Raw genomic sequence first — 25,998 nt, 5'->3', positions numbered from 1 at the left:
ATCATCAATAGTTCATACACTGATCACACACTGATAGAAGAAAAAGTGTCATCTGAGTTTTTACGTATCTGAATCCCTCTATCAGCATATTTGTAAACATAATATTCATTAAATATTATTAATATTAATTAATAATTATAATAAAACTGTAACAGGTCAGATTCTGTACATTGAAGATATTTTGAAATTTTTTCGTGGGCACTCTATAATCGATACTGAACACAAAACTGTAATTTTTTTCATTTTTGTCTGTCTGTCTGTCTGTCTGTCTGTCTGTCTATCTGTCTGTCTGTCTGTCTGTCTGTCTGTCTGTCTGTCTGTCTGTCTGATTCCAATGAAACTTGGTACGATTTGAGGTCATACTATGAGGAAGAATATAGGATACTTTTTATCCCGAAATTCAGCATCGTTCCCGTAAGAGAGGGGATGAAAGTTAAAATGTATACTGAGTTGTAATTCATTAACGCGTAGTCCGATTTCATTCATTCTTTTTTGTTAGAAAGGGGATATTTTAAAAATTGTTCCGTAAATATTTCAAGGTAATCGGTTTTTAACCGACTGTCAAAAATGAGGTGGTTCTTTTTTCTACATCGATTTTTTCGAGGTTTCTGGACCGATTTGCAAATTTTTTTTTTTAAATCAACAAAAAAAGTTTTCGTGGTGATCACATAAAAAATTCTGGATTCAACTCCTTAATCCTGATGCTGCAGGGTTACTGCCCGCCTGAGTTATCAAGATTCAGGAAGTGTTCATAGTGAATTCATATTGTAGGTACCAAGCAACGACTTTATTCTCAGACTTCAAGTCTCAACTCCTCAACCCTGATGATGTAGGGTACAGCACTCCTAAACTATAATGTTTCAGGAACTGCGGATGATGCAAAATTATTTTAGGTACCAAGCATAGGCTACATCATTGAACTTCGGATCCTAACTCCTCAATCCTGATGCTGCAAAGTACTGAAATCCTAAATCGTGGGGATTTTAGAATCTCTGATAGTGAATTGATATTTTAAAAAAAAATTAAAAAATTTGAATCAACTGTTAGGCGGAACGAAGTTCGCAGGGTCAGCTAGTTAATAAATATTTATTAAATATTAATAAATATTTATTAAATTTTTAATAAATATTTTGAGTATTTAAAAAGGGCTATTTTAATAGTAAAAAAATTTATTTGAGACCAAACAGCAATTAATTTGCAAATATTTATTTGTCTTAAAGAAGCTTCTACAAAGGAATATTAGAAAATAGGATTTATTCAATCCAAAGAAATCCTTTTATCAGTGTAGAATTGATACTATCAGATTTACCGCAAATTGCCTTTACTTAAGGAATTTCTGGGAATTATAAAGTAAATAAAATCAAAATGCAAAGATTTAATCAAAATTATTAATTTTATTACAAACTAGATGATACCCGCGACTTCGTCCGCGTGGATTTCGGTTTTTGAAAAATCCCGTGGGAACTCTTTGATTTTCCGGGATAAAAAGTAGCCTATGTCCTTCCCCGGGATATAAGCTAACTCTGTACCAAATTTCATCACAATCGGTTGAACGGTTGGGCCGTGATAAGCCAGCAGACAGACACACTTTCGCATTTATAATATTAGTCCAGACTAATACATCCAGATAATATCCGGATAACTCATTATTAAAATTTTCAATTTCGCGGTCTTCAACGTTTTCTGAATCATTTTTTTTATTAAAATCATAGGTATATGGTACAGTCCCGCTAGCGATTGATTTCAAATTCACAATAATTGTAAAAAGGCGCGTGACCGACAGATACAAAAACTATCTTCATTGCTTGCTCTAAAACGCTATTCCGGTTTGACATGTTTGTTGGATTGATTTGGATTTTTTTTTACATTTCGAAATTCGGATCCATCACTTAAAAACAGTAGAAATTCGAACTAAAACAGAAAACAGGGATGTCAAGACAAAAACAGTAAATCTACTGTTAAAACAGTAGGGTTGGCAACACAGTGAACGAGCGAGAGGGCCCCACGGTCTTTTATATACGCGTTAGCTGGCCGATCGTGCGTTTTCGGCGTTCCTCGTGCAAAACAAAATGGCGGCATTCTAATTGCGCGTTAGAATTATAACTTTGAGAAAAACAGAGCGCGTTGATATTGTTTATCACAACTACTTATGGTTATGACTAGGTTCAGTGCAAACGGGCGTCACGCTTTGACGTCTAGAGCGATAAGGATATACGATATGTCTACACTTTTGCGGTTAAAATTATTCCAACATTTGCGTTACCTATGTGAATAGTTTATCCACGCTTTGCATGTAGAGTACGTTCTTTCCTGCCCATTGTTTTGAGCCTATAACATCATTCCACAACAAAGCGTACTCACAATTTCAGGAAATAATGCACACTTGTATCTTTTGAAAATCTTTTTTTTTTTTTATTCGTATAAACTTTTACAAGTGCTTACGAATAGTCGGATGCATCTACCACTGGTTCGGAATGCCTTTATATGGAATATCAAGAGACGCGGCAGCGCCGCGCCGCTCAGGTGCGTAAAAACCTTATAGCTAGTTTCTTTTCTCAAAAGACCTATTCAACCTGCCTAATAGTTTGTAACATTTAAACCTTTAACGCAAACAATGTTGCAATGCAAATTCTACTTAGTAATCATAATAAATTCTAATTCTGGTAACTTAAGACGTGCATTAAATGAGACAAAAGAAAGAAAATACGAGAAACTGCATATCCTTTCAGACGTAACGCTCAAATGGGACACATTCTCAGATTTTACTACCAATTGTTTGTTTACAGAGCTCTTGAAGTCCTTTTGAACTTACCTTCATTTTGTCGTGCGCTTATTTTCCTTACTTGAGATGTGGATAAGATTTCGAGATTTTCCTGAGCCAAATAGGCAATACTACGTTAAGTAGGTCCCAAAAAGGACGAACTTCTATTTATACTGTTACTGCTTATGCCCGCGACTTTGTCTGAGTGGACTTCACAAAATATGTGAAACCCCTATTTTATCCCCTAATTTTCAAAAATCCTTCTTAGCAGATGTCTACGTCATAATTAATAAATATCTGCATGCCAAATTTCACCCCGATCTGTTTAGTAGTTGGAGCTGTGCTGTGCGTTGATTGATCAGTCAGTCAACTTTTCCTTTTATATATTTAAGTATACCTAAGTAGATATTATTAGCGTCATCACAACTAGGTAATAGCTGTCTCTTATAGGGACTGCTACAGACCCGCACCACGTTTTCTTATTGGGCCTACTTATAGTGATTAGATAGTAAGCAACCATAACCTGAAACCGGAGTCGTACTTGTATGTCACTTCTAGCAACAAGTACCAATTTTTCTAAGACTTCCAAAAGAACAACAAGCTTAATCTATACTTACACACCTACCTACTGATATAACATTAAGTACCGTGAGTCATCACTCATGAGTCATCACTGACGGACTGACAGATAAGTTTACTGTTGCGCAAAATACGTTTTCAAGCGCTTTTTTCGCCCACCATTTAAAAAAAAATCCTGTGCTTTTAATAATGGCGTGAAAATAATAACGCTATGAATATTCTGCACTAACGTGCTTTAGTAACGAAAGTTTAGCATAAAATGCACTTTTTAGCTACCAAGCAGCTGCCAGTCGTCCTAACTGATAGCTTGCACGCGATTTGACTTCTATGGGGCTTGTTACGTGTTAATAAAACAATAGAATATGTACCTACTAATTACAATCTTAGGCTCAAAGCACATTGCATAGTGATAGTGGTTGAACATGGCACAATAAACAAGATGTAAAAGCACGGACTCAAATGTCTCAAGATTTTTTAGTATAAAATATAAGGTTACTTAATTAATTATTCTTTAAAAAAGTCAAGAAGCTAATTTTCATCTTCTCCACAAAGTATCTTGTGCCCTATATTTAAAAAGCCCTGTCAAAATTTTCGCTTCAGAACATTTTATATTATTTCTCGTTAAAGTCGCTTAAATTCCCAAGTTTTCAACTTACTGTGAAGATTCGCCGCTTTAAGGCAGCTCAGTTCGGTGCTTTCTTCATACAAACGTAGGAGGGAAAATACAACAATATTCGATATTGTACGCACAAAACTAAGAATTATATCGATTTATCTCGTCATTATCTAGGTTCAATGATATCTAAAACATTGAAAAAAATATTGATTTAAAAGTTACGAGCCTCAAAAGATTCCTATTTTAACACTAAATTTATGTCAACTTTGGGCGTAAATAAATAAGATTAGGAATAGGAAAATTCTAAAAAAAATTATCATTAGACATAGTTTATTTATTCATTAGTTGAAATAACTTTACTTTGCAAACCTAAATTCAGTAGTTTTTTCTCAAAAATACTTTTCCCAAACTACTGTTCAACCCTTTTCAAGCGCTAGATTTCGGCTAAAATCATCATGCTTCTCACCCCAAAACATTAGACACCGCGCGGGTGGCGGAGGGAAGGGCCAGCCCAGCGGCGCGCGGCTGCGCGTGTAATATTGTGGTTTCTATGACGACAACTGTTGTTATTAATATGTTTTCAAAAACAAAAGTCGTAATGATTTTATAAAATTAATTTTTATTCAGTGGCTATGCAAATGTGTAGAAGATTGAGCAGAGCAGAGTCAATAAGTCCTTCAAATACTTATTGCATTTTGTACATTGACCTCTGGAATTTGAAATTTGGACACCAATTTTATTCATTGGTTTATTGACCTGACTTTGTTGTTGAGGTCCTAGTAGGGATATCTACTCGTGTGGTCCTAGTACAATAGGTAAGTAACTTTGTTTAGTTATTTATTTTATCTAATTTTAAAAAACCGGCCAAGTGCGAGTTGCTCGCGCACCAAGGGTTCCGTACTCAGGTATTTTTTTGACATTTTGCTCCATAAATCAAAAACTATTATGCATAAAAATAAATAAAAATGTGTTTTAGAATACACACAATACAGTAAAGCCATTTCATATAATACCCCACTTGGTATACTTATTATACATTGAAAATTGAAAATACTAATTATTTTTTCATTAACACACTTTAATTTTTTTTTGTAAGTTGTAATCACAAATCTATGGTTTTCGGATTTATTCCTTTACTTGTGCTCTAAGACCTACGTACCTACTAAATTTCATGATTCTGGGTCAACGGGAAGTATCCTATAGGTTTGTGTGACAGATACGACACAGACGGAGAGACGGACAGACAGACAGACAACGAAGTGATCCTAAGGGTCCCTTTTTTCCTTATAAAGTACGGAACCCTAAAAAGGTACCTGTATATGTATAATAATATAGGTAGGTAGGTACCTACCTGGTGGTATTTCTTTGTATTTTTAGGGTTCCGTACCTCAGAAGGAAAAAACGGAACCCTCTGTCTGTCTGTCTGTCAGTCCGTCTGTCCGTCCGTCCGTCTGTCCGTCCGTCCGTCCGTCCGTCCGTCCGTCCGTACGTCCGTCAGTCCGTCCGTCCGTCCATGCGTCTGTCGGTCCGTCCATCGGTCCGTCTGCCCGTCCGTCTGTCCGTCTGTTCGTCTGTCGGTCTGTCCGTCTGTCTGTCTGTCCGTCTATCTGTCTGTCTGTCTGTCTGTCCGTCTTACAAATAAAGTACGCAACGCTTCGTACAAATAGTACTTTTTTATTTATTTACTAGCTGACGCCCGCGACTTCGTCCGCGTGGATGTAGGTTTTCAAAAGCCCGTGGGAACTCTTTTATTTTCTGGGATAAAAGAAGGCAGGTCATGCCTGTCGTAGAGGTGATGGCCGTTGGAGCCGGAAAGTTCTTGAGTGGAGACCGCGTAGGTATAAGTAAGCGTAGTGTGGGACGCCTTCCAGCACGATGGACCGACGATATACCTACAGAGGCTGGCGGGAAGTGGCTAGGTGAGGAAGGCTGAGGACCGGGTGTGGTGGCGCTCTTTAGGGAAAGCTTATGTCCAACAGTGGACGACCGCAGGCTGATGATGATGGAAAAAATCACGTTGATCCGTTGCACCCCTCACACGTCCCTATCCGCCTTCTCCACTCCTGTCACGCTGGCGAATAAGTTTGGAATAGAACAGGATTTCGATGGAGTGCGTGGATTTTTGTGAACGGAGTTCAACCATGTAGTCGTGGTTTGGTACAATAGTAAATGGTACAATATTAATTCACCAACAACAGTTCCATTAGAAAACCCAAAACCCATAGAATAGGAGTGCAGTACCCTGCAGCATCAGTATTGAAGAGTTGGAACTTAAAGTTCAATAATGGTATATATGTTTGGCATCTACAATATTATCTCACAATCAACAGTGGCTTAGGAGTGCAATACCCTGCATCATCAGGGTTGAAGAGTTGGGATATCGAGTTGAATTATGAAGTCGTTGCTTGGTACCTAAACCAGAGATAGTTTATTCTAAGCGTACCTTTAATATCAATTCAACATCAACTATTCCTAAAACAGCTGATTGAAATCCAAAAGTACAAAAGCTACCCGTGATTATTATGATGATGGTTGAGAAGTTGGAACTTGAAGTTTTAACATGTATGGTTTCTAACAAAAAAGAATGAATGAAATCGGACTACGCGTTAATGAATTACAGCTCAGTATACATTTTAACTTTCAACCCCTCTCCTAAGGGAACCATGCTGAATTTCGGGATAAAAAGTATCCTATATCCTATATATATCCTCATAGTATGACGTCAAATCGTACCAAGTTTCATTGGAATCCATTCAGTAGTTTCAGCGTGATGCGCGGCCGTGATACAGACAGACAGACAGACAGACAGACAAAAATGAAAAAAATTCCAGTTTTGGGTTCAGTATCGATTATAGAGTGCCCTCGAAAAAAAAATTTCAAAATATCTTCAATGTACAGAATTTCACCTGTTACAGTTTTATTATAAGTAATAAAATAATAATAATAATATTGATTCAGATACAAGTTAGCCCTTGACTGCAATCTCACCTGGTGGTAGGTGACGATACAGTCTTGCTTACGACTATTTCGGATCGGAAATTCTTGGATTCAGGTTAAATGCAGTGCAAAAAGAGAGATCATTAGGATTCCGTACCTCAAAAGGAAAAGGGAACCCTTATAGGATCAGTTTGTTGTCTGTCTGTCTGTCTATCTGTCAGTCTGTCAGTGTGTCTGTCAAGAAACCTGTAGGGTACTTCCCACTGACCTAGAATGATAAAATTTGGCAGGTAGGTAATAACAGTTATAACACACGTAAGGGGAAAAATCTGAAACAATGAATTTGTGGTTACATCACGAAAAATAAATAAAAATGTGTTCATTAACGAATAGTTAGTATTTTCAACTTTCAAGTAAGATTAGTAAACCAAGTGTGATATCATATAAAAGGACCTTACTTGTACATCAAAAACCGATTTTATTTATTTTTATCCATACTAATATTATAAATGCGAAAGTGTATCTGTCTATCTGTCCGTCTGTCTGTCTGCTAGCTTTTCACAGCTCATCCATTTAACCAATTTTGATGAAATTTGGTACAAAAATAGCTTGCATCCCGGGGAAGGACATAGGCTACTTTTATGATAAATAAGATTTAGTGGATACCGCTATTTTTCTGGAAATAACGTTAGATGCGAAACTTCAATGGGGCTCTCATATAAATAACTTATCGAACAGACAGTTCTGCTGCATATGCGGTAAAAAAGATTCGCCAGTTGACAGACATAGAAACGGCGAGACTAGTATATTTTAGTTACTTTCACAGCATTATGTCATATGGCATATTATTAGAAAAGAAAAAGAAAGAAAAGAAAAAACGTTTATTTTTTAAAGCTGTACCACACATTACCAGTTACCAACTGGTTAGGTTATCCCAGCGCCTCTTATACTTGAGTAATAAAGTCAAAAAACCTCAAGTAGAAGAAGCGCCGGAATAAAGTATGTCATGTGTGGCACAACCCAAAAAAAAAGGTCCCTACTCAGCATAAATGCATATTGTCTTGCACAAGTACAAAAACATACAGCGCTGGTTTTCAGTAGAAACCCTGATTCAGATGGCACCACGGAATTATTATGGGGTAATGCTGCTGATATAAATTCTATTTTTGTGCTGCAGAAAAGGGCTGTTCGAGCCATATATAGTATGGGACCACGAGAGTCGCTGAGAACTAAATTTAGAGAAGTTAAAATTATGACAGTGCATAATCAATATATTTTTGAAAATTTATTGTACGTATATAAAAACATAAATAAATTAACAAAAAAAGTGACTGTCATAAGTTCAAAGTGACTGTCATAAGTTCAAAGTTTTCATAAAACGTAAACTAATTAAAAAATCCTATTACATTGTAAAGGATTATTTAAATGATAAGCAAGCTTGGGAATGAGTTGCTCGGCTTTGTGATAGTTCTAATAAGTTTAATTTATGATTTTGTAAAGTGGTGATAATAAAAAGAATACCCGGCTGAGTTAGCTGTGGGCTCTTCTCAGTCTTGGGCACGTTTGGAACCCTCGTAGCGTTTGCGAAATAATTATCACCACTATATTTTACAAATCCAACAACTGACAATCGAAAAGAGTAATTTATTACCTATTTTGAACAAATCATTTGACTTTGACTTTTGATCCCGGAAAATCAAAGTTCCCACGGGATTTTTAAAAAACCTAAATCCACGCGGACGAAGTTGCGGGCATCATCTAGTGCATAATAAATAGTTTTTGATTTATCATGCAAAATGTCAAAAAATACTATTTACCTATTTATTTATTTTTATTTTTCACTAGCTGCCCCGGCGAACTTCGTACCGCCTAACAGTCGATTCTTTTTCAGGAATTTTTTAAAAATTTTCTCTCCGTAAGAACCATATTCGTACTTCAAGGAATATTATAAAAAAAGAATTAGCGAAATCGGTTCAGCTGTTCTCGAGATTTGCGATCAGCAACACATTTAGCGATTCATTTTTATATGTACCGAAATTCTAGTTACATAGTAGTAATAAATTAAGTTACATTGTAAATGCTTATCTCTAAACGGAGATTTAGAGATAAACATTTTACTATTGTAGTACGGAAACCTCGGGGCGCGAGTCTGACTCGTACTTGGCCGGTCGGTCTGTCGGTCGGTCGGTCGATTTATTTTAGAATGCATCGTATCGACAGCTGGTGGTAGTAGTTTACATATATCCTACTAATATTATAAACTAGGTGAAGCTATGATAGCCTAGTGGTTAGGACGTCCGCCTTCTAAACGGAGGTCGGGGGTTCGATCCCGGGCACGCACCTCTAACTTTTCGGAGTTATACGCGTTTTAATTAATTAAATATCACTTGCTTTAACGGTAAAGGAAAACATCGTGAGGAAACCTGCATGCCGAGTTCTCCATAATGTTCTCAAAGGTGTGTGAATTCTACCAATCCGCACATGGCCAGCGTGGTAGACTATGGCCAAAACCCTTCTCACTCTGAGAGGAGACCCCTGCTCTGTAGTGAGCCGGCGATGGGTTGATCATGATGATGATGATGAGGTGATGCCCACGACTTCGTACGCGTGGATTTAGATTTTTAAAAATCCTGTGGGAACTCTTTGATTTTCCGGGATAAAAAGTGGCCTATGTCACTCTCCAGGTCAACCATACCCATGCAAAAATCACGTCGATCCGTTGCTCTGTTGCGACGTGATTGAAGGACAAACCAACGAACCAACAAACAAACACACTATCACATTTATAATAGGTGTAGTGATGTGTGTGTGTGGATGTTTGGATGTTTGTTACTCAATCACACAAAAACGGCTGAACAGTTTTGGATGAAATTTGGAATGGAGATAGATAAAAGTGTTAATTTAGGGTATACCCTAAATTAACACATAGGCTACTTTTTATCCCGGAAAATCAAAGAGTTCCCACGGGATTTTTAAAAACCTAATTCCACGCGGACGAAGTTGCGGGCATCAACTAGTAATAAAATATAATTTGGACTTATCCGAATTCCGAAAGTCAGGGTTGTCAAATCACACTTTACATTATAAAGGCGAAATTTTGTATCTGCGTGTGTGTGTGTATAGGTTTGTTACCCTTTCACGCAAAAAGTACAAGACGGATTTGGCTGAAATTTGAAATAGTGATCGCTTTTGAAAGAGTTCTCGCGGGATTAAAAAACCACTATATCCTCGCGGACGAAGTCGCGTATATCATCTAGTTACAAATATAAGTATGTAGGTCATATTGTGTGCTTAGACAATTTAATTATATACTTGAGTTTTCGTGTAACAGAAACAAAAATGGATTGGCGGAAGAGGAAAAAGAAACGGTTTAGACTCGCAAAAGCAAATCCCTTGCAAAGAGGAGATCTATTAAAATTCATCAGAATCTTTCCAAACCATAATATTATCTTGTGATGATAATGCCATTACTTTTTCGGGGTTATTCCTGTGAGTCACACCCGACGTGAGTAACAATGTGACTCGAGGGGAATTTTATTTGACTGAATATGTACTTTTCCGGGATGCTGAATTTGATAATGACATTTATTTTCAAATCCAAAATAGCAGACATGCACTTTTCACAAAAAATAGAAATGGGTGTCGTTTTCAGGGTTTCCAGGATGCTGGTTTTGATAATGACATTAATTTTTTAATCTAAGATGGCGGGCCAGCACTTTTTATAAAAAATAGACGCGAGTGTCGTTTTCAAGGTTCTCCAGGATGGTGAATTTGATGATGACATTTATTTATTTTTAATAAATACTTATATATTATACTTCTATTTTAGTGGATCACGGGATTTTCTTTGGCAAGGAAACGACAAAGCAAAAAATCGAATTGAATTAGATTATGATGCTATCACACCGTACCATTTAGAGCCAGCTTCTGAAAGTTTGACACTGTGTTTGTAAGTTGATATTATTTAGATACTAGCAAATGCCCACGACTTCGTCCGCGTGGGCTACACAAAATTTCGAACCCCTATTTCACCCCCTCCAGAGTTGAATTTTCAAAAATCTCTTCTTAGTGGATGCCTGCGTCATAATAGCTATCTGCATGCCAAATTTCAGCACGATCCGTCCAGTAGTTTGAGCTGTGCGTTGATAGATCAGTCAGTCAGTCAGTCAGTCAGTCAGTCAGTCAGTCAGTCAGTCAGTCACCTTTTTCTTTTATATATTTAGATTAGGAATTAGGATTAGGATAATATAATTATTATGCTACTAGCTGCCCCGACGAACTTCGCACCGCCTACAGTCGATTCTTTTTCAGGACATTTTTTAAATTTTTCTCTCCATAAGAACCATCCCCGTACTTCAAGGAATATTATCAAAAAGAATTAGCGAAATCGGTGCAGCTGTTCTCGAGATTTGCGATCAGCAACACATTCAACGATTCATTTTTATATAATAATATAGAGATTTACTATTTGTTGTCAGATTTGTCAATGCTGAATTATGTTGTATTTTAGTGACTCAAGACATTCCTTTTAGAAGAAAACAAGGAAAATAAAATGAATGTGCCCAATATACGTACCACTGAAATCCAACATGATGCTGCAACATTCAATTCCGTACTAAATATTGAAAGGTCTACCCATACCATACTTGTAAGTTGTTATGCTATGTTTTTTGCATACATTCTATATAGATAATACTCACAATATATTTACGTTGATTGTATGTTTATTAATTCCAGAAATGAAATGGAGAGCTTCAATAGTTCTGCGTCGAATGATACATCTAATGTGACTGTTGAAACAGAAAATGATACATATTGTGTTTATGTGTGTAGTGGGCTTTTAGAGGGAAATTGAATTGTACCTACTTCCTACTTATAAAAATAAAATTTTCATTTTTGAGATCAAAGTGGAATTTATTTAGACTTTTTTATACACAAGTAGATGGTATATATAGTTTTTAGTCGCTACTAATAGATAAGTGTAGGCAACAAAATTTATTTTCACAGACAAACGAATGTGTAATCATGTGTTCCTAATAGGTAATCCGCCAGCACAGAGAATTCAACTCCTAGAGTACGCATATACAAGGATTTACATGAAAACAAAATCGTAAAATGTTGGCGGGGGACAGGGGAGAATGCTTTGTTGTGATTGGTGGACTGACTAATAAAAACAATGTGCGGAATGAGGGTACCGAACGGGCGTGGGCGATGATTCATTTAAAATTCCGTGGGATCACCACGATTTAGCAATGCAATTCCTTAGGTACAGCATCAGGGTCGAGAAGTGGGTCTTCGAGTTCAATGATAAAGTCTTTACTTGGTAGATATAGGTACCTACCTCTCAATATCAATTTATAACCGACAGTTTCAAAATCCCATAAGTTTTGGTGGTCATGTCCCCTGCAGCATCAGGATTGAGGAGTTGAAATCCACATTTTATATAAGACAATGTTGCAAAGTTTCTTTATCAATTAAAAAAAATACGCAAATCGGTTCAGAAATCTCGGAGATTTCTGTGTACATAGGTAGAAAAACACAACTCCTTTTTTAAAAGTCGGTTAAAAAAGTATCCTTTGTTAATTCTCTACTTGTCTGTAAAAGTCCCGTCAAAATAGGTTCTGCCGTTCCGAAGATTAGCCCGTTCAAACTTCAAACAGACAGACAGACAGACAGTTTTTAAAAACATTTGATTCAGCTGTTATGGTACAGTTCAAATAACAATATTATGAGCTTGCGGTAGTTATTTCGAAATTACAGACAGACACTTCATAGAAGTATGGATTTCTATAATATAATATAAGTACGAGTTGTTTATTACACGCTGAGGTAGTAGTTACCTAATAGGTATGTATGTAAGTGAGATTTTATAGTATTCATCAAAATATAAGTAGGTAATCATTATCATTCAAAAAAAATTTAAAAATATCTATTTCAGTAGGTAAAACAATTTCACATAGTGCGTAGTAATTGGGACCATCCCAGTAAGTGTTTTAGTATTGCTACGAGTACTCGTGGCAGGCGACCCCGCTCTTCCATAAAATCTTATACAATAATAATTGAAATAAGTAGTTCCTTCATAAATCATATATTTACAAAAATTCATCGGTGACATCTGTCCAACTATCTGTGTGCCATCATCAATATATCCGGACGCTAGTGTGAGCGCATGCACTCGCTACACTGCTCATCACTGAGTCTATTTCTTTCTATCACAATGTTAGGTGAAATAGCATACAGGTTACCCACGTGGGCCGAGCAGTTCGGACGTGCATCCAGCGTCACCTTAATGAAAGTTTTTAGTTATAAGCAAGTACCGAACTAAAAACTATATTATTAAACTTATTATACCTACTACCAGAAATACTAAAACATTATACAGCTTCACGATATTCTTTGTTTCCCACTTTTCCTTTGCATATGAAGGAGTTTACATTTCTTGTTGTTGCATCAATGTCAACACAATTCTACTTAATCTTCTTCTTCTATCTTCTAGAAGGTACCCCTGCAGATTGTAGAAGAAGGTAATTAGAACTATGCAGAAGAAGCAGCAGCTATCATGTTTTATGTTTTTCCTATACAGAAAATAAATGAGCGCTAAGGTAGGTATTTCGAAGAGACTTACTTAGGCTCTGGCCTCTAATAATAGTAAATTTAGTTTCATTTCAGTTTAGAAAAGTCTCGATTGCTCTATTCTACATCGTACCTAGTTTGAAGTTGGTAAAAAAACCAAATTATGGTGACTTGGGATACCCGAAAAAAGCAAAGCTTCTTACGCATTGTAGGTATCTTCATAAAATCTTGTAGGTACTTACTTATGGGTAAATGGGTAGCCAAAAGGTGTGTTTTTTATTTTTATTACACAAATAGCAAGCAAACGAGCAGGCAGGTCATCTGATGATATGTGATTACGACCGACCATGAACATTTGCAGCACCAGAAGTTTCCCGACTCGATTCGTTATTTTCTTCGTTTATTTCACGTTTTCCGATTTACAGCATCGGAAACTTCCATTCAAAATGTAATTGGTTAGAAGTAAATTCTACGAAATCCTACGGAGATGTAGATTAGACAAATATTGTGGATGCAATTTCGGACAGATTCAGACGCATCCGTTTCAACAAATGGTAGAGTCGTAATGCACGTCTCATGTTAGATTCATGATGCATTAAGCAAATTTTATGCAACACTCACTAAGGCCAATGCATCATAATAATTTTCTAGCTTATATGGCGATTTATATGCATTATATGCCGACGTATTGTTGTCATAAACTCGTATGGAATTTCATGGCCCTGATTCCAATTAGAAATAAGGAGATCCGTACTCCGTAGGAAAACCAGAGTAACCCACATAGCTTAGCGAGTTGCGAAGCTGATGTGGAGTGGAGTGGGCATGTCACGTAGTTTAAAAAAAACCGGTAGATGTTGGGGTCCAAAGGTATTGGAATAGCGACCTCGCACCGGAAAGCGCAGCGTCGGAAGTCCCCCCACTAGGTGGACAGACGACATTAGACGAGTAGCAGCGAGCCGCTCGATTCAGGCGGTGCAAGAATGTAGCGTGTGAAAGCCTCTACACGAGACCTATGTCCAGCTGTGGACGTATATCGGTTGACGATGGTAATAATAATGATGATGAGGTCGTGCAAAAGAAGAAAACACTAGGAGTTGTTAATCTTTTATTGATAGGTTAAGTAGGTACACCTGCCGCTTTTCGCGTGTGAAAAATGTTTCAAAATAATATCTGTAAGAATACTTTGTCATATTGTCGTCGCTGAAATTCAATATACACTTTACCTGCCGGCTTACTATCGGTCAAATTACGTTTACAGATTCGCCGCAAAACCAACACAACTCAAGTTAAGAAGTATTGGCAAAATATATGGATGCAAGCAATTTACTTAATGTACCTACAAAATTCATGATTAAAATATGCCTATTACTTATTTACTTCCTTGTAAGTCTAATTAATAATGATTATTATATTTTTTATACAATATTATCCCACGACTGGGCAAAGGCATTCCGATTCTTGATCCAATACTTTTTCACTTTGAGTTGAAATAATTTCAAACGCCTTGTAGTTTTTATTACTAATAATATGCATAATCGAGGGTGTGTTTGAACATAATTAAACTGCACTGACACGTTAAATAGCTCAATAATTAAAAGCAACTCATGCATTAAATCAACCAAGTTAAAACAACCTCAATATCTAAAATGGTAAATAGGGCATCCAGTATAATAAATAATAACTAACCCAATCGTTTTATTTTAAAATAGAGCCTGGGTAGTTTTGTAAAATTGGTACGAATAGTTATATAATATAGTTTACGAACTTACCGTGTATTAAGTGGGACTTTTTACTTTAAAATTTCAGAAACTTGATTGATCGCGGCGATTCCTCAAGGACCTGACAACTTACCTCATCATTATGATCAACCCATCACCGGCTCACAGAGAACGGGTCTTCTCTCAGAGTGAGAAGGGTTTTGGCCATAGCACGCTGGCCATGTGCGGATTGGTAGACTTCACACACCTTTGAGAACATTATGGAGAACTCTCAGGCATGCAGGTTTCCTCACGATGTTTTCCTTCACCGTTAAAGCAAGTGATATTTAAATAATTAAAACGCACATAACTCCGAAAAGTTAGAGGTGCGTGCCCGGGATCGAACCCCCGATCTCCGATTAGAAGGCGAGGATGTCTTAACTACTAGGCTACCACAGCTTTTTTTACAACTTACCTACTTAATATATATTTTAGGAAAGTAGAAGAGGGACCCTAAATATACCTACTTACTTTTTCAAAGATTTTCAAATGTATCCGTTCGATTCCGATCATAAATATTAAAATCGCAAAAGTTGTGCAACGTATCTTTTACAAAAGAAATTCAACATTTTATTTTTATTTTGCTCCAGAAATCGAATAGAGAGAACAGCTTCGAAAAGATGGCGAGGTTCAGTGCGAAGATTAGTTGCTGCCACAGTCTGTAAGTTACTTAACCCAGTTTAGCGCAACAGATTTCTTCTTTTCCTTTTTAACTTTCATCACTTAAAAGTTTTTACTATTGGCGAGAATTGTCTTAGGTTTTAAACAGTTTTATTTAACTGTTTCAGTATTTGCAACGGATTTTTATTTTTATCTAGTAGCTGAACCAAATTTCTGAAAATTTCGTGTATATATGCTTTTTATTTATTTTAACCATAAGCCCCAATACTAGTTTTCATAGATATACTTAACTTAAAAAATGACGGACTTTTATACAATCTTTTATCCCCTATTTTACCCCTTTGTGGAAGGAATTTCCATAAGCAATGTAACTGTTACACTACCTTCTGGGTTGCTGAGTGCTGGATGCTAAGCCGACCTTTTCCATGCAAATTGGTAATTTTAAAATTTGACAATTTGTATAATAACCGCGACCATACCGCGACTTAACAAATGTTTAACACAGTGTTTAAAATGTTTATGCTATGGCAAATCTAAAAACTCCTTCGAAATCATAAATTATAAAATTCGACCCCACAAGGGATTTCTGCACTTTGCGTAGACGTTAAGATCCTATGTCGATTGTGTGCATTACTTATTTATAAATAAGTAATGCACACAATCGACGATGTATAAAAACTCTTGCCATTCCCTTCTTCTAGACAACCTGTCCTGCTTTACACATGGCTGCAGCACGGGCTGGGTGTCCGGGGTGCTGGGAAACGAAGCTCTCACAGGCGGAGCGTGGCTGGCAGCTCTGCCGTGCCTGGTTGCTCTTCCCGCCGCTCCGATGTTCGCGGTGCTAGCTGATGTCCGGGGAAGGAAAGCTGGCGCTTTTTGCATATGCCTGAGTTTTATTGTAAGTTGATTCATGCTGGAGACATATTCTTATTTATTAATCACGTTTTAATCATTTATTGACTGTGATCTCATCCGGTGGAGAATGATGGTGACTAAGAGTTAACTTGGAGGAGTTGTGTTGCTATTAAGCATAATCATAATCGTCGTCAACCAATAGATGACCACTGCTGGACAGAACTTCTACAACATTTCGTGTAGGAATTTCTGCATGCCACGTTCTTGCACCATGCTATTAAACCCATATTCCTACTTGGTATCCACGCGGCATCGTATTGGTACTCTAAATCGCTTGGTGGCATGGCTTTGCCGATAGGGATGGTGACTAGCCACTACCGAAGCTTTTCTTTACAAAAGCCAAAGCTTCTTCGCAGACCAAAGCTTCGAAGTTACAAATTTCCAAATTGCCCTTGCCATAAGAATTGAATCTCCCACTAATAAGACCGCATCAGTCACCACTACGCCAGGGAGATCCACACACCTATAAGTATCCATTATTGTGTTGTGAGGTGTAGGTGTAGTGGTGTGTGTGCAAAATGTGAAGGCATGTAGATATTAATATAACTACGTACTTATATCGCTTATATAAGAATTTACGAGTAACTCCGCGGACGAACTCACGAAATATCAAAGGTAGCCGTTTCCATTCCAAATCGGCAAACATTTTAACCTATCGCAACTAGTGTACTTACTCTTTAGATATTTTATAATTATTATTCATGAGACTTACGTATTTCGTATTTCAGTTGAGAATTTTGTTAATTTAAAAAAAAATCTAAACCATGTGTTAGTTCAAAAATTGGTAAGTACCTACTTACAATATTTGGATCTACGACAAGACCCAACCTTTCGGGTCTAGGTAAACAAAATTTATGAGACAGTCCTATTTCGTGTTTGCCTATAATATTCATATTGCATTATAAAATAATGAGTTTTGACTTTTGGGAGTGAGATATATTGCATTATACGATTTGCATTTTATTGCAATCTGTTTTGTTTCTGTTAGTTTTGATTTATTCATTAGATTCAGATTCAAATTCATTTACTCGCTACGCTCAGGATTCTATCCTATCCAGGGAACCTAAGAATCCTTCGCTGGCTCGGAATTCAATACAAACTCTCGCGACAAAATAACATCATTGTAGCCTTGCATAACAAATAACTATTATTCTGTTGTGGGTGCAGGTTTGTGGTGATTGGAAGATTTACCTAAGTACACCTACACGTTATGATATTTTTATACGGTGTTAATTTTTAACTACATACCTACCGGAGTCCTGATCCCTGAAAGAGGTATATAGAAGCTTTAATGGTAGGTATGGTTTAATTCTGTGTAGATAAGTTGGTCCCTCGCTGCGTGGTGTGGAGCTCGCGGAGTATGGGCCGCAAGAGTGGCAGCTGGAGCCGGCGGGGCAGGTGCCCTCGCCTTGACACCGCTGTACTGTGCAGAGATCACTCCTAAAACCAAAGGTCTAGCTGCCATGCCGGCATTGGCTAGTAGGTGAGAAAAAAATTATGTACGGTTATTTTAATACACACTGCGAAAACAAATCCGCAATGTATAGCGTGCAAAAATCGGGTCAATATACCTATTTGCAAGAATCATGGCTAGTCATATGAATATGGCTTCATAATATTGTAAAAAGTTCGGACTCCACTAATTGACTCTGATCAAACCCAGCCCAACCCTTGGACCTAGAAAGCTGAAACATTTCACAGAGGTTTTTTATAAGTGAGATTTGCTTTAGGGCAGATTTTTCGAAATTCCCACGGAAGCGAAGCCAAAAGTGGTCGCCAGTAGGTATACCTAAATGAGTGCTTTCCGAATCACGTGACTAGGGTAGTGGAAAAGTATATTTTTTTATAAGCTACGATGAAAATAGTATTAAGTCCTTTTACATTATATTTTACATAGAAGGGTTTGATGATGCAGTTCAGGCCCCCAATTGTGTAAGAATAACCATTTCATGGCTATCGCAATCGTCAAGAATTCTGCCCTTTGATTGGCTGTGAAAATATGTAAACAGCGAATCAACCAATCAAATGGCAGAATTTCTTGACGATTGCGATAGCCATGAAATGGTTATTCTTACACAATTGGGGGGCTGATTTGAGGATGAATAAAACACTAACGTACACGACACGCTATGTACCTACACTAATTGTCCTTTCATCGAAATATCAAAGTTTAAATTATCATTTTCCCAGCTGCGGCATCCTGTTCGCATATTCAGCAGGCGGAGTGCTGTCTCCACATGCACTCGCCTTGTCCATGGCTGTGCCACCAACTGTTCTTATGCTGTCTCTTGTGTGGTTGCCGGAGACTCCCTCATATCTCATAAGTGTTGGTAAAATACAGGTAAGACTAATTTTATATGTCATTTATTATTATCAATATATTCTGCTCCTCTAAAGGTCTGTACGGACCTGAGCTGCGCTGCGCGTCACTGTACGTCACGGCACAGAACCTCAAAATATCATTTCTATCATTTTGTATGGTGCATGGTCGCGGCTGGAGAGTGAAGCGCAGCGCAGCGACGCGCGGTGCAGCGACGCTAGTACGACATACCCAGCGGCGCGTCGCGTCGCTTCAGTACGCGTACGTCGCGATCGCTCGAATAAGATACATGCGCATGGTTTTAGGTATTTAGTGTACCTGTGTGTGATGATATACCTCAAAATAAATAACGTAGTTTTAATTTTGGCACATGACGTATTCCTTATGCTCTTAGAAGTACCTATATCCTCAAAAGTCCCAACCCCTAGGATGTCGGCTTCTCCCCTTCCGCTCTTCACTGTCGCTCATCTTGCGACGTTGTGGCTCGTACGCGAACGGGTGTAGAAGTGAAGCGAGCTGCCGCGTACTGCAGTTGTAGTGCTATCGGCCTGATCGACCTTTCGTGGACTATACCTACTTGTTACTTTAAGGAACGTCATTAATTAATCAAAATTTGCAGGAAGCAGCAAAAATAATGTGCTGGTTTGATGGGTCAGACTTCAGAGAGGACCTCACAGATGTGATTGAACAACAGGAAGTGCGAATTCGAATTTCCGACGGATTCGGAAGCAAAGAAGTGATGAGACGGCAGGACTCAGATACCTTCCAGCCGATGTTGAAACGTAGCAGCGGGTTGGAATCCAATTCTGGAAAGGAGAGGCTGGAAAAGTCTACGTGTAAAGAACTATGTATGCCAAAAAAAAATATCAAATTACTTTTACGCTACGTTAAAGTTAAATTATTTTTAGACGACCTCCCTGGCGCAGTGGTAAGCAGTGTGCTTATAAGTGGGAGGTCCCGAGTTCGATTCCTGGCAGGGCAGGGGTTTGGAATTTTATAATTTCTAAATTTCTGGTCTGGTCTGGTAGCTTCGGCCGTGGCTAGTTACCACCCTACCGGCAAAGCCGTACCGCCAAGCGATTTAGCGTTCCGGTACGATGCCGTGTAGAAACCAAAGGGGCATGGGTTTAATAAAAACTGCCATACCCCTTCCAGGTTAACCCGCTTCCATCTTAGATTGCATCATCACTTACCACCAGGTGAGATTGCAATCAAGGGCTAACTTGTATCTGAATAAGAAAAAAATATAAAAATTAGTCCATACTTTTATTTGAAAAACAAGTTATTGCGAAAACCAATTATTGGTTGTCATAACTTATCCAGAAACTTAATTATTAAATTTCCAGTTCTGTGCATTTTAATCCTGGGAATCGGAATTTTTCAGATTAATTCGGATATCGTTTTCACTAGTTATAGGGTTCCGTACTCGAAGCGTGCGAATGGGATCCTATTCTAAGCCTACGCTGTCCGTATCTTCGCCTGGCCGTCCGTCTGTTTATCAGCGTGCTGTATCTCGTGAATCGTAATAGAAAGCGTTGGCCGCCCATCATGAAAATTAAAAACTAGAAAGTGCTAATTCTTGTACGATGGTAAGGAATCCTTCGTGTGCGAGTCCCACTCGCAATCGACTGATTTTTTATTAAATTTTAGTTTGTGACCGCGCAACCCGCCGGGCACTGGCATCTTGTGTGGCAGTCTTGTGTGCTGCAGCGGGCAGCGGTGCTGGGGCAGTCAACAGTTTTGCTGCTGCCGTTTTACAGCACTCAACTCACACAGTACCAATACTCAACGATACTGCGTATAACTTCACTATTTACAATGGGTAAGTGATGACAAGATTAAAATAGACCACTAAATAAATCAGACCACTTTGTTTGCTACAAAATCTAATTAAGTCTCCCCCAGCAATTTTCGGTATCACTTCGTTTTTCTTTTATCTTAAATGAACCAAGGGCAGGCACATCTCACGATTTTTTTTTGGATTCATTGGTTTTATTTATTTATTTATTTATCAGGTAATAATTTATTATTTATCATTAATCTATGACACATAACACAGTAACATGTTCCAAACGAAAAGTCAAAACAAAGTTGTTGTGCCATGTTCCTGCCCTTTATTAACTACGTATCTCCAAACTTTTTCTTTTTTCTACTTAGAACTCTTCCGCGTAATCTATTTGAGGCGTCAGAAGCTGGTTCCATGTTGTGTGGAACAGCTCTTGTACTTGGAGCAGCTGTAGCTACTATTACTGTTGACAAGATTGGGAGAAAGGTGAGATCATAAAGCTTAGTTTAATTTTATTTCTCTTGAATTTATTTGACGTAGTTGGGCTTACGGCATGTGGCTTTTCTTGCTTCTTTTAGAGTTCAGGGGAGACGTGCACTGTTCTTTAATCATGCAGAGCTTTTAAATGTCATTATTTGCATTTCTTTTTGTGAATCAGAATTTTTTCGTGATTCTTATTTTCGCGTGAGTTATGTCAGTTTTATTTCATTAAAGATTTTTTGATCCTTTTCAGACTTTGCTACTCTGTTCATGTTCAGGAATTGCAATCGCGCTAACTATACTGGGAATATACTGCGACCCTCATCTACGCCTACAGTCCTGGTACGTGCACCGCTTGTGGCCAGGAAAAAAGTACAATTATAAAGACAAAAATATCAGAGAAAGGCTGGAAATCCAAAACAACTATACGGTATATAACAACACAATTTTAACCATCAATGATAGTGGAAAGTCATGGTACAGAGTTAGCGTAGAGCACAATTATACAGTAGACGATGACTGGTCAGTGAAATTTGAGGACAGTAAAGAGCAAAGTGAGATAACAATATGGCTGCCAGTGTTAATTCTTTCACTGGTACTGTTTTTGTACAATATTGGTTTGGGATCCGTGCCTTATGTGCTGATAACGGAACTATTTTCTGTAAATGTAAGTATCTTTAGATAAATGCACCTATTGTACGCGACAGGTCGAGATGACAATCGAAGAGGGAACGCCCCGCACACCCGCACTACCCCTGCGCTAACCCAGTGCGGGCAAGCGCGGGTGACGTGCTGGTGTGCGGGGCGTCTCTTCGCCTTATACGCCGATTGCTATCTCAACCTGTCGCGGGCTAAGCAGAAGGAATCTATGGTAAATTATTTTTATTGATAAGGGTTGATATGAATTGATAAGGATTATCACCGCCATGGACATCTGTACATTCAAGGGACCTAATGCGTTACCAGCTTTTAAAGAATTTGTCTATTCGCCCTTTGAATATCGTGGTTTTGAAGCAACATCGCAGATGGCAGTTGGTTCCACAATTTATTAAGCATCCAGAGGCCCTAGTACCGCTGCTTAAAGTATAATAGTTATATTTTGATATTGTTTTGAGATTTTCATACAGTGACTGGAAGGTATACCTATTAAAATATAATACGTTAAGCGATGGTAGTAAAGGGCTCTGGTTTTAAATAACATTACTAAGTATTTCAACGTTCTAATCAAAGGTTCTAATGCAGTTTTATAAATATGCGTTCTGATCATAAATATGATTATGATAATAATTTCTAGGTTCGTAGCCTTGCTTCTGGTTTCCTGATTACCTGGATGTGGTTCAGCAATTTTCTACTTCTCCGCTACTTCGGCACTATCGCCATTTCCCTTGGTCTTCACGCAATTTACTATATCAGTGCATGTATCACACTTTTGGGAGCCTTGTACATATATTTCGTGATACCGGAAACTAAAGGCAAGTGTGAGGCTCAGATTGAGGAAGCTTTGAAAGGACCATGGCTGCTTCTTAAAGGAAAGAGAAAAAACGAACGATGACAGTCAAGAGCAGGAGTGTTCACACTCTCGGAAGGAAATTTTGTAGAAAATTGAAAATCGGATGAATCGTTTAAACGATGAATAGGTATTTTTTTGTTTTCGGTGGGATTGTGAAAGGTTTGATACGATGTGCTGAAATCGCTTAAGATTCAGGTCTCTTTAATTCGATTGGTTCATACTTAAAGTAAGTAATTTAGTTAATTTGTTAAACTAAAGTAACGGAGGTAAAAAATTAAAAGGTAATTTTAAAAAGACATGGTTGGAAATGTTTTGGGGATCATAAATTTTACCGAGGAAGTAGGTATGGTTAGAAAAGGATAGTAACTAGTTAAGTACCTACCTAATATATTTAAAAAAAAGATGGAATTATCGATAGTAAGTAGGTATGCTAAAATAATTTATACCTATTGTTACTAGTTACAAGGATTAAGGAAGCACTGTTTGATAGAACAAGGGTGACAAAGATAATACCTAATTTAACTGTATCCTATTCAGATACCTAATTAGTTATCTATTGAATTGTTGGTACCCCATCTACTGATAGAATGACAATCGCAGAATGCATGCACAATGCGGCATTGATGTAGGAAGTATGTTATTACTTCTTACATCCATGAGCGCACCTCTTCCAGCCTGCGTGTATATGCCAATTTCAGTCCTAGAAGCTGTCAGGAGCGGTTGTCACCCTATTAGCATATTTTTGACGGGGTATTAGCAAATAGTAGTATTAGTTACAGTGCGACAAGGCTCTTTTTACATTTAAATGACATAGACATTGGAGAACAAATGCTTAGACTATTCAAACAAGAACAAAGAGGACACTTGAGTCTTGACGGCAATGTTAGTTCCGATTTTCGCCGCGCACCAAAAGAACCTTGTCGCACTGTATTAAGTATGTGTTTGTGCTGTATTAGGAATTAGGATAGGTATTTGATGTTTAGGATATGAACGCTCATCCTCATATTATTTGTATATTATGTCTAAGTATTTAACAAAAAATGTGTCAATTAAAATTAAGATTTGAAGAACCAAATTATATCGATATATCATAAAAATATAAGAACTAAGAAATGCTGTATAAAATTGTTACCTATATTATGGAAATTGTTCAGGTCTGGGCTCAAATGTTCAATATCTCAAATACTGTTTCGTGTCAACGTGTGTTTCATAATAATTGACGTTACGCTAAAGAAGCTTTTGAGGTGATCCACACTTGCGCACGTGCATGAACCGTGCGCATAACACGCATCGAACACTGGACGAGTCATAAAGAAGCATGCGAAGGAGGTCCTCAATGAAGCAAGATTACGACATCAACGGTCGAGTAAAAAGGGGAAATAGACGGAGGCTGTGTGGGTGTACGGGGCGTTCCCTCTCCGAATGCCTTCTCGACCTTTCACGTACTATATTTATTGCATTATTGTATTGTCATAAATATTTAATATTTACCGACTTTAGGTATACTGGTAAATCCATAGAGCATAATTACGTACCTATAAAATTACTTACAAATGAAATGTGATACATTCATAGCATCAGAACGTCTTTCTGAATAACTTTGACACGATAAAACACAACACTTCATCCTTTTGTTCTTAAAAACGCGAAAACACACCGATAATACGAGTCTCAATATATGTGAACCTGACGAACGCAGACAGCATACTAACTAAGGCCCCGCCCACAGTGATGACGTCAGGACCTAGTTGAAAATCACAGTGCACAGTTGCTTAGGCCAACTCCTCTTTGTTTCTGCTCTATGGGTAAATCTCTTACGTGAAACAGAAACATAATCGCCAGGGTCCGAAATAACTCTCAGATTTAGCTTAAAGTTAACATAAAGAAGATATAACTAAGGTAGAAGTAGGTAGGTATCTATATAATAATTAATCGTTGTTGTGATATTAATTTATTAATACGGCTAAAAATTATTTTACCCAGAACGTACAGACAGATGGGGAGTTGTTGTTAAAACTAATTATTCTTTATATTATATTATATTTAATATTATGTAAAGTACAGATATCAAAGAGCAATGGTATGGAACGTAGGGAAGATCGGGTCCAAACAAATGTAATGCTCGCTTTGTATTTGCGTGCGAATCGCGGCGAACACCCAAACACCTCTAGGTAGGTAAGGTCATAAGGTTTTCGCGTCGCGAGATGTACGTAAGTGGAGAGCGGGCGGGCGGGCATTGTGCTTTTATTTCTATTCTTGAGCCATTATGAACGTGTGAACTGGGTCATAAATCAACCCAGCAACTCTAGTAGAGCGAATCTAGTGTCTGGCTAATAATTTTCTTTTTAAATAAGTTTTAGCCAAATGAAACATTTGTTTATGCTCTACAAAATAATGTAGATATAGTTACTTTACTTAATATATTTTGGATAATATACTTTGATAAAGCTTTTAAAAATAAATTGCTGAAGAGTAGGTAGGTATATAAGTGTGGGTACTTAGGTAAAGTAAAAACTGTAGGTTGCTTAGCACCGAATTCGTCAGCTACCTTACTACTGCCGCATGCGGGATGAAACGCCATTGGTAAGACCTCAACGGCCATCCTGACGTTCACCTACATGGCGTATTACGAGTAGTTATAATTTCGGCCCGGCGTGGATTGTACAGCAGCCATCAAGAAATATTGTGCATCGACCTTTAGAATGAGATTTCGGCTTTGTAGAGCGTTGTCTCTGTCACACATACATATGTAACGTTTTGTCAGTCTCAACGACAGAGACAACGCTCTACGAAACCGCTATCTCTTTCTAAAGGTCGATGTATAATATTTCCTGCCGGGTAGGTTCAGTAACTATTTTCGGCCCGGCGTGGTTTGAACCCGGTCTCCCCTACTGAAATAACTGGATCCTACGGATATTTTTGCTATAAATATAGATCAGATATAAAACAAAATATTTTGGAAATTGATGTCGTTTACGAAATAGTAAGAAATTTTAGTTCACGAAATACATAATTTTATTGGAAATAATTGTGAGCTATATTTTGTTGGACACATTCCCTGCATGTCTTCGATACTTAATAATAATTATGCTAGTAGTTAAGGAAGAAAATCAGGAAAAAAAAATTCTGCCATAAATGAAAAT

At 37.6% G+C, this 25,998-nt stretch overlaps 1 protein-coding gene across 2 annotated transcripts in view; it reads left to right on the top strand.

Annotated features, from left to right (window-relative positions):
* LOC117983737 (facilitated trehalose transporter Tret1-like) overlaps positions 1 to 24,166 on the top strand; it is a 52,974-nt gene extending 28,808 nt beyond the window's left edge. The window contains exons 1-10 of one of the 2 annotated variants that reach the window (XM_069499653.1): positions 2,145 to 2,523; positions 15,814 to 15,884; positions 16,546 to 16,742; positions 18,079 to 18,242; positions 18,950 to 19,100; positions 19,699 to 19,927; positions 20,730 to 20,901; positions 21,237 to 21,351; positions 21,599 to 22,012; positions 22,640 to 24,166. In XM_069499653.1, the coding sequence (XP_069355754.1) occupies positions 2,453 to 2,523; positions 15,814 to 15,884; positions 16,546 to 16,742; positions 18,079 to 18,242; positions 18,950 to 19,100; positions 19,699 to 19,927; positions 20,730 to 20,901; positions 21,237 to 21,351; positions 21,599 to 22,012; positions 22,640 to 22,897 (1,842 nt within the window). In that variant the 5' untranslated portion in view covers positions 2,145 to 2,452 and the 3' untranslated portion in view covers positions 22,898 to 24,166. Of the gene's footprint in view, positions 1 to 2,144; positions 2,524 to 15,813; positions 15,885 to 16,545; positions 16,743 to 18,078; positions 18,243 to 18,949; positions 19,101 to 19,698; positions 19,928 to 20,729; positions 20,902 to 21,236; positions 21,352 to 21,598; positions 22,013 to 22,639 lie in introns of those variants that run through there. The other variant, XM_034970348.2, reaches the window with a different exon arrangement.
* The last annotated feature ends 1,832 nt before the right edge of the window (positions 24,167 to 25,998 follow it).

Source organism: Maniola hyperantus, chromosome 7 (genome assembly GCF_902806685.2).
Source record: "Maniola hyperantus chromosome 7, iAphHyp1.2, whole genome shotgun sequence".
NCBI classification, from domain to species: domain Eukaryota; kingdom Metazoa; phylum Arthropoda; class Insecta; order Lepidoptera; family Nymphalidae; genus Maniola; species Maniola hyperantus.
This window is presented reverse-complemented; position numbering and strand designations above follow the sequence as displayed.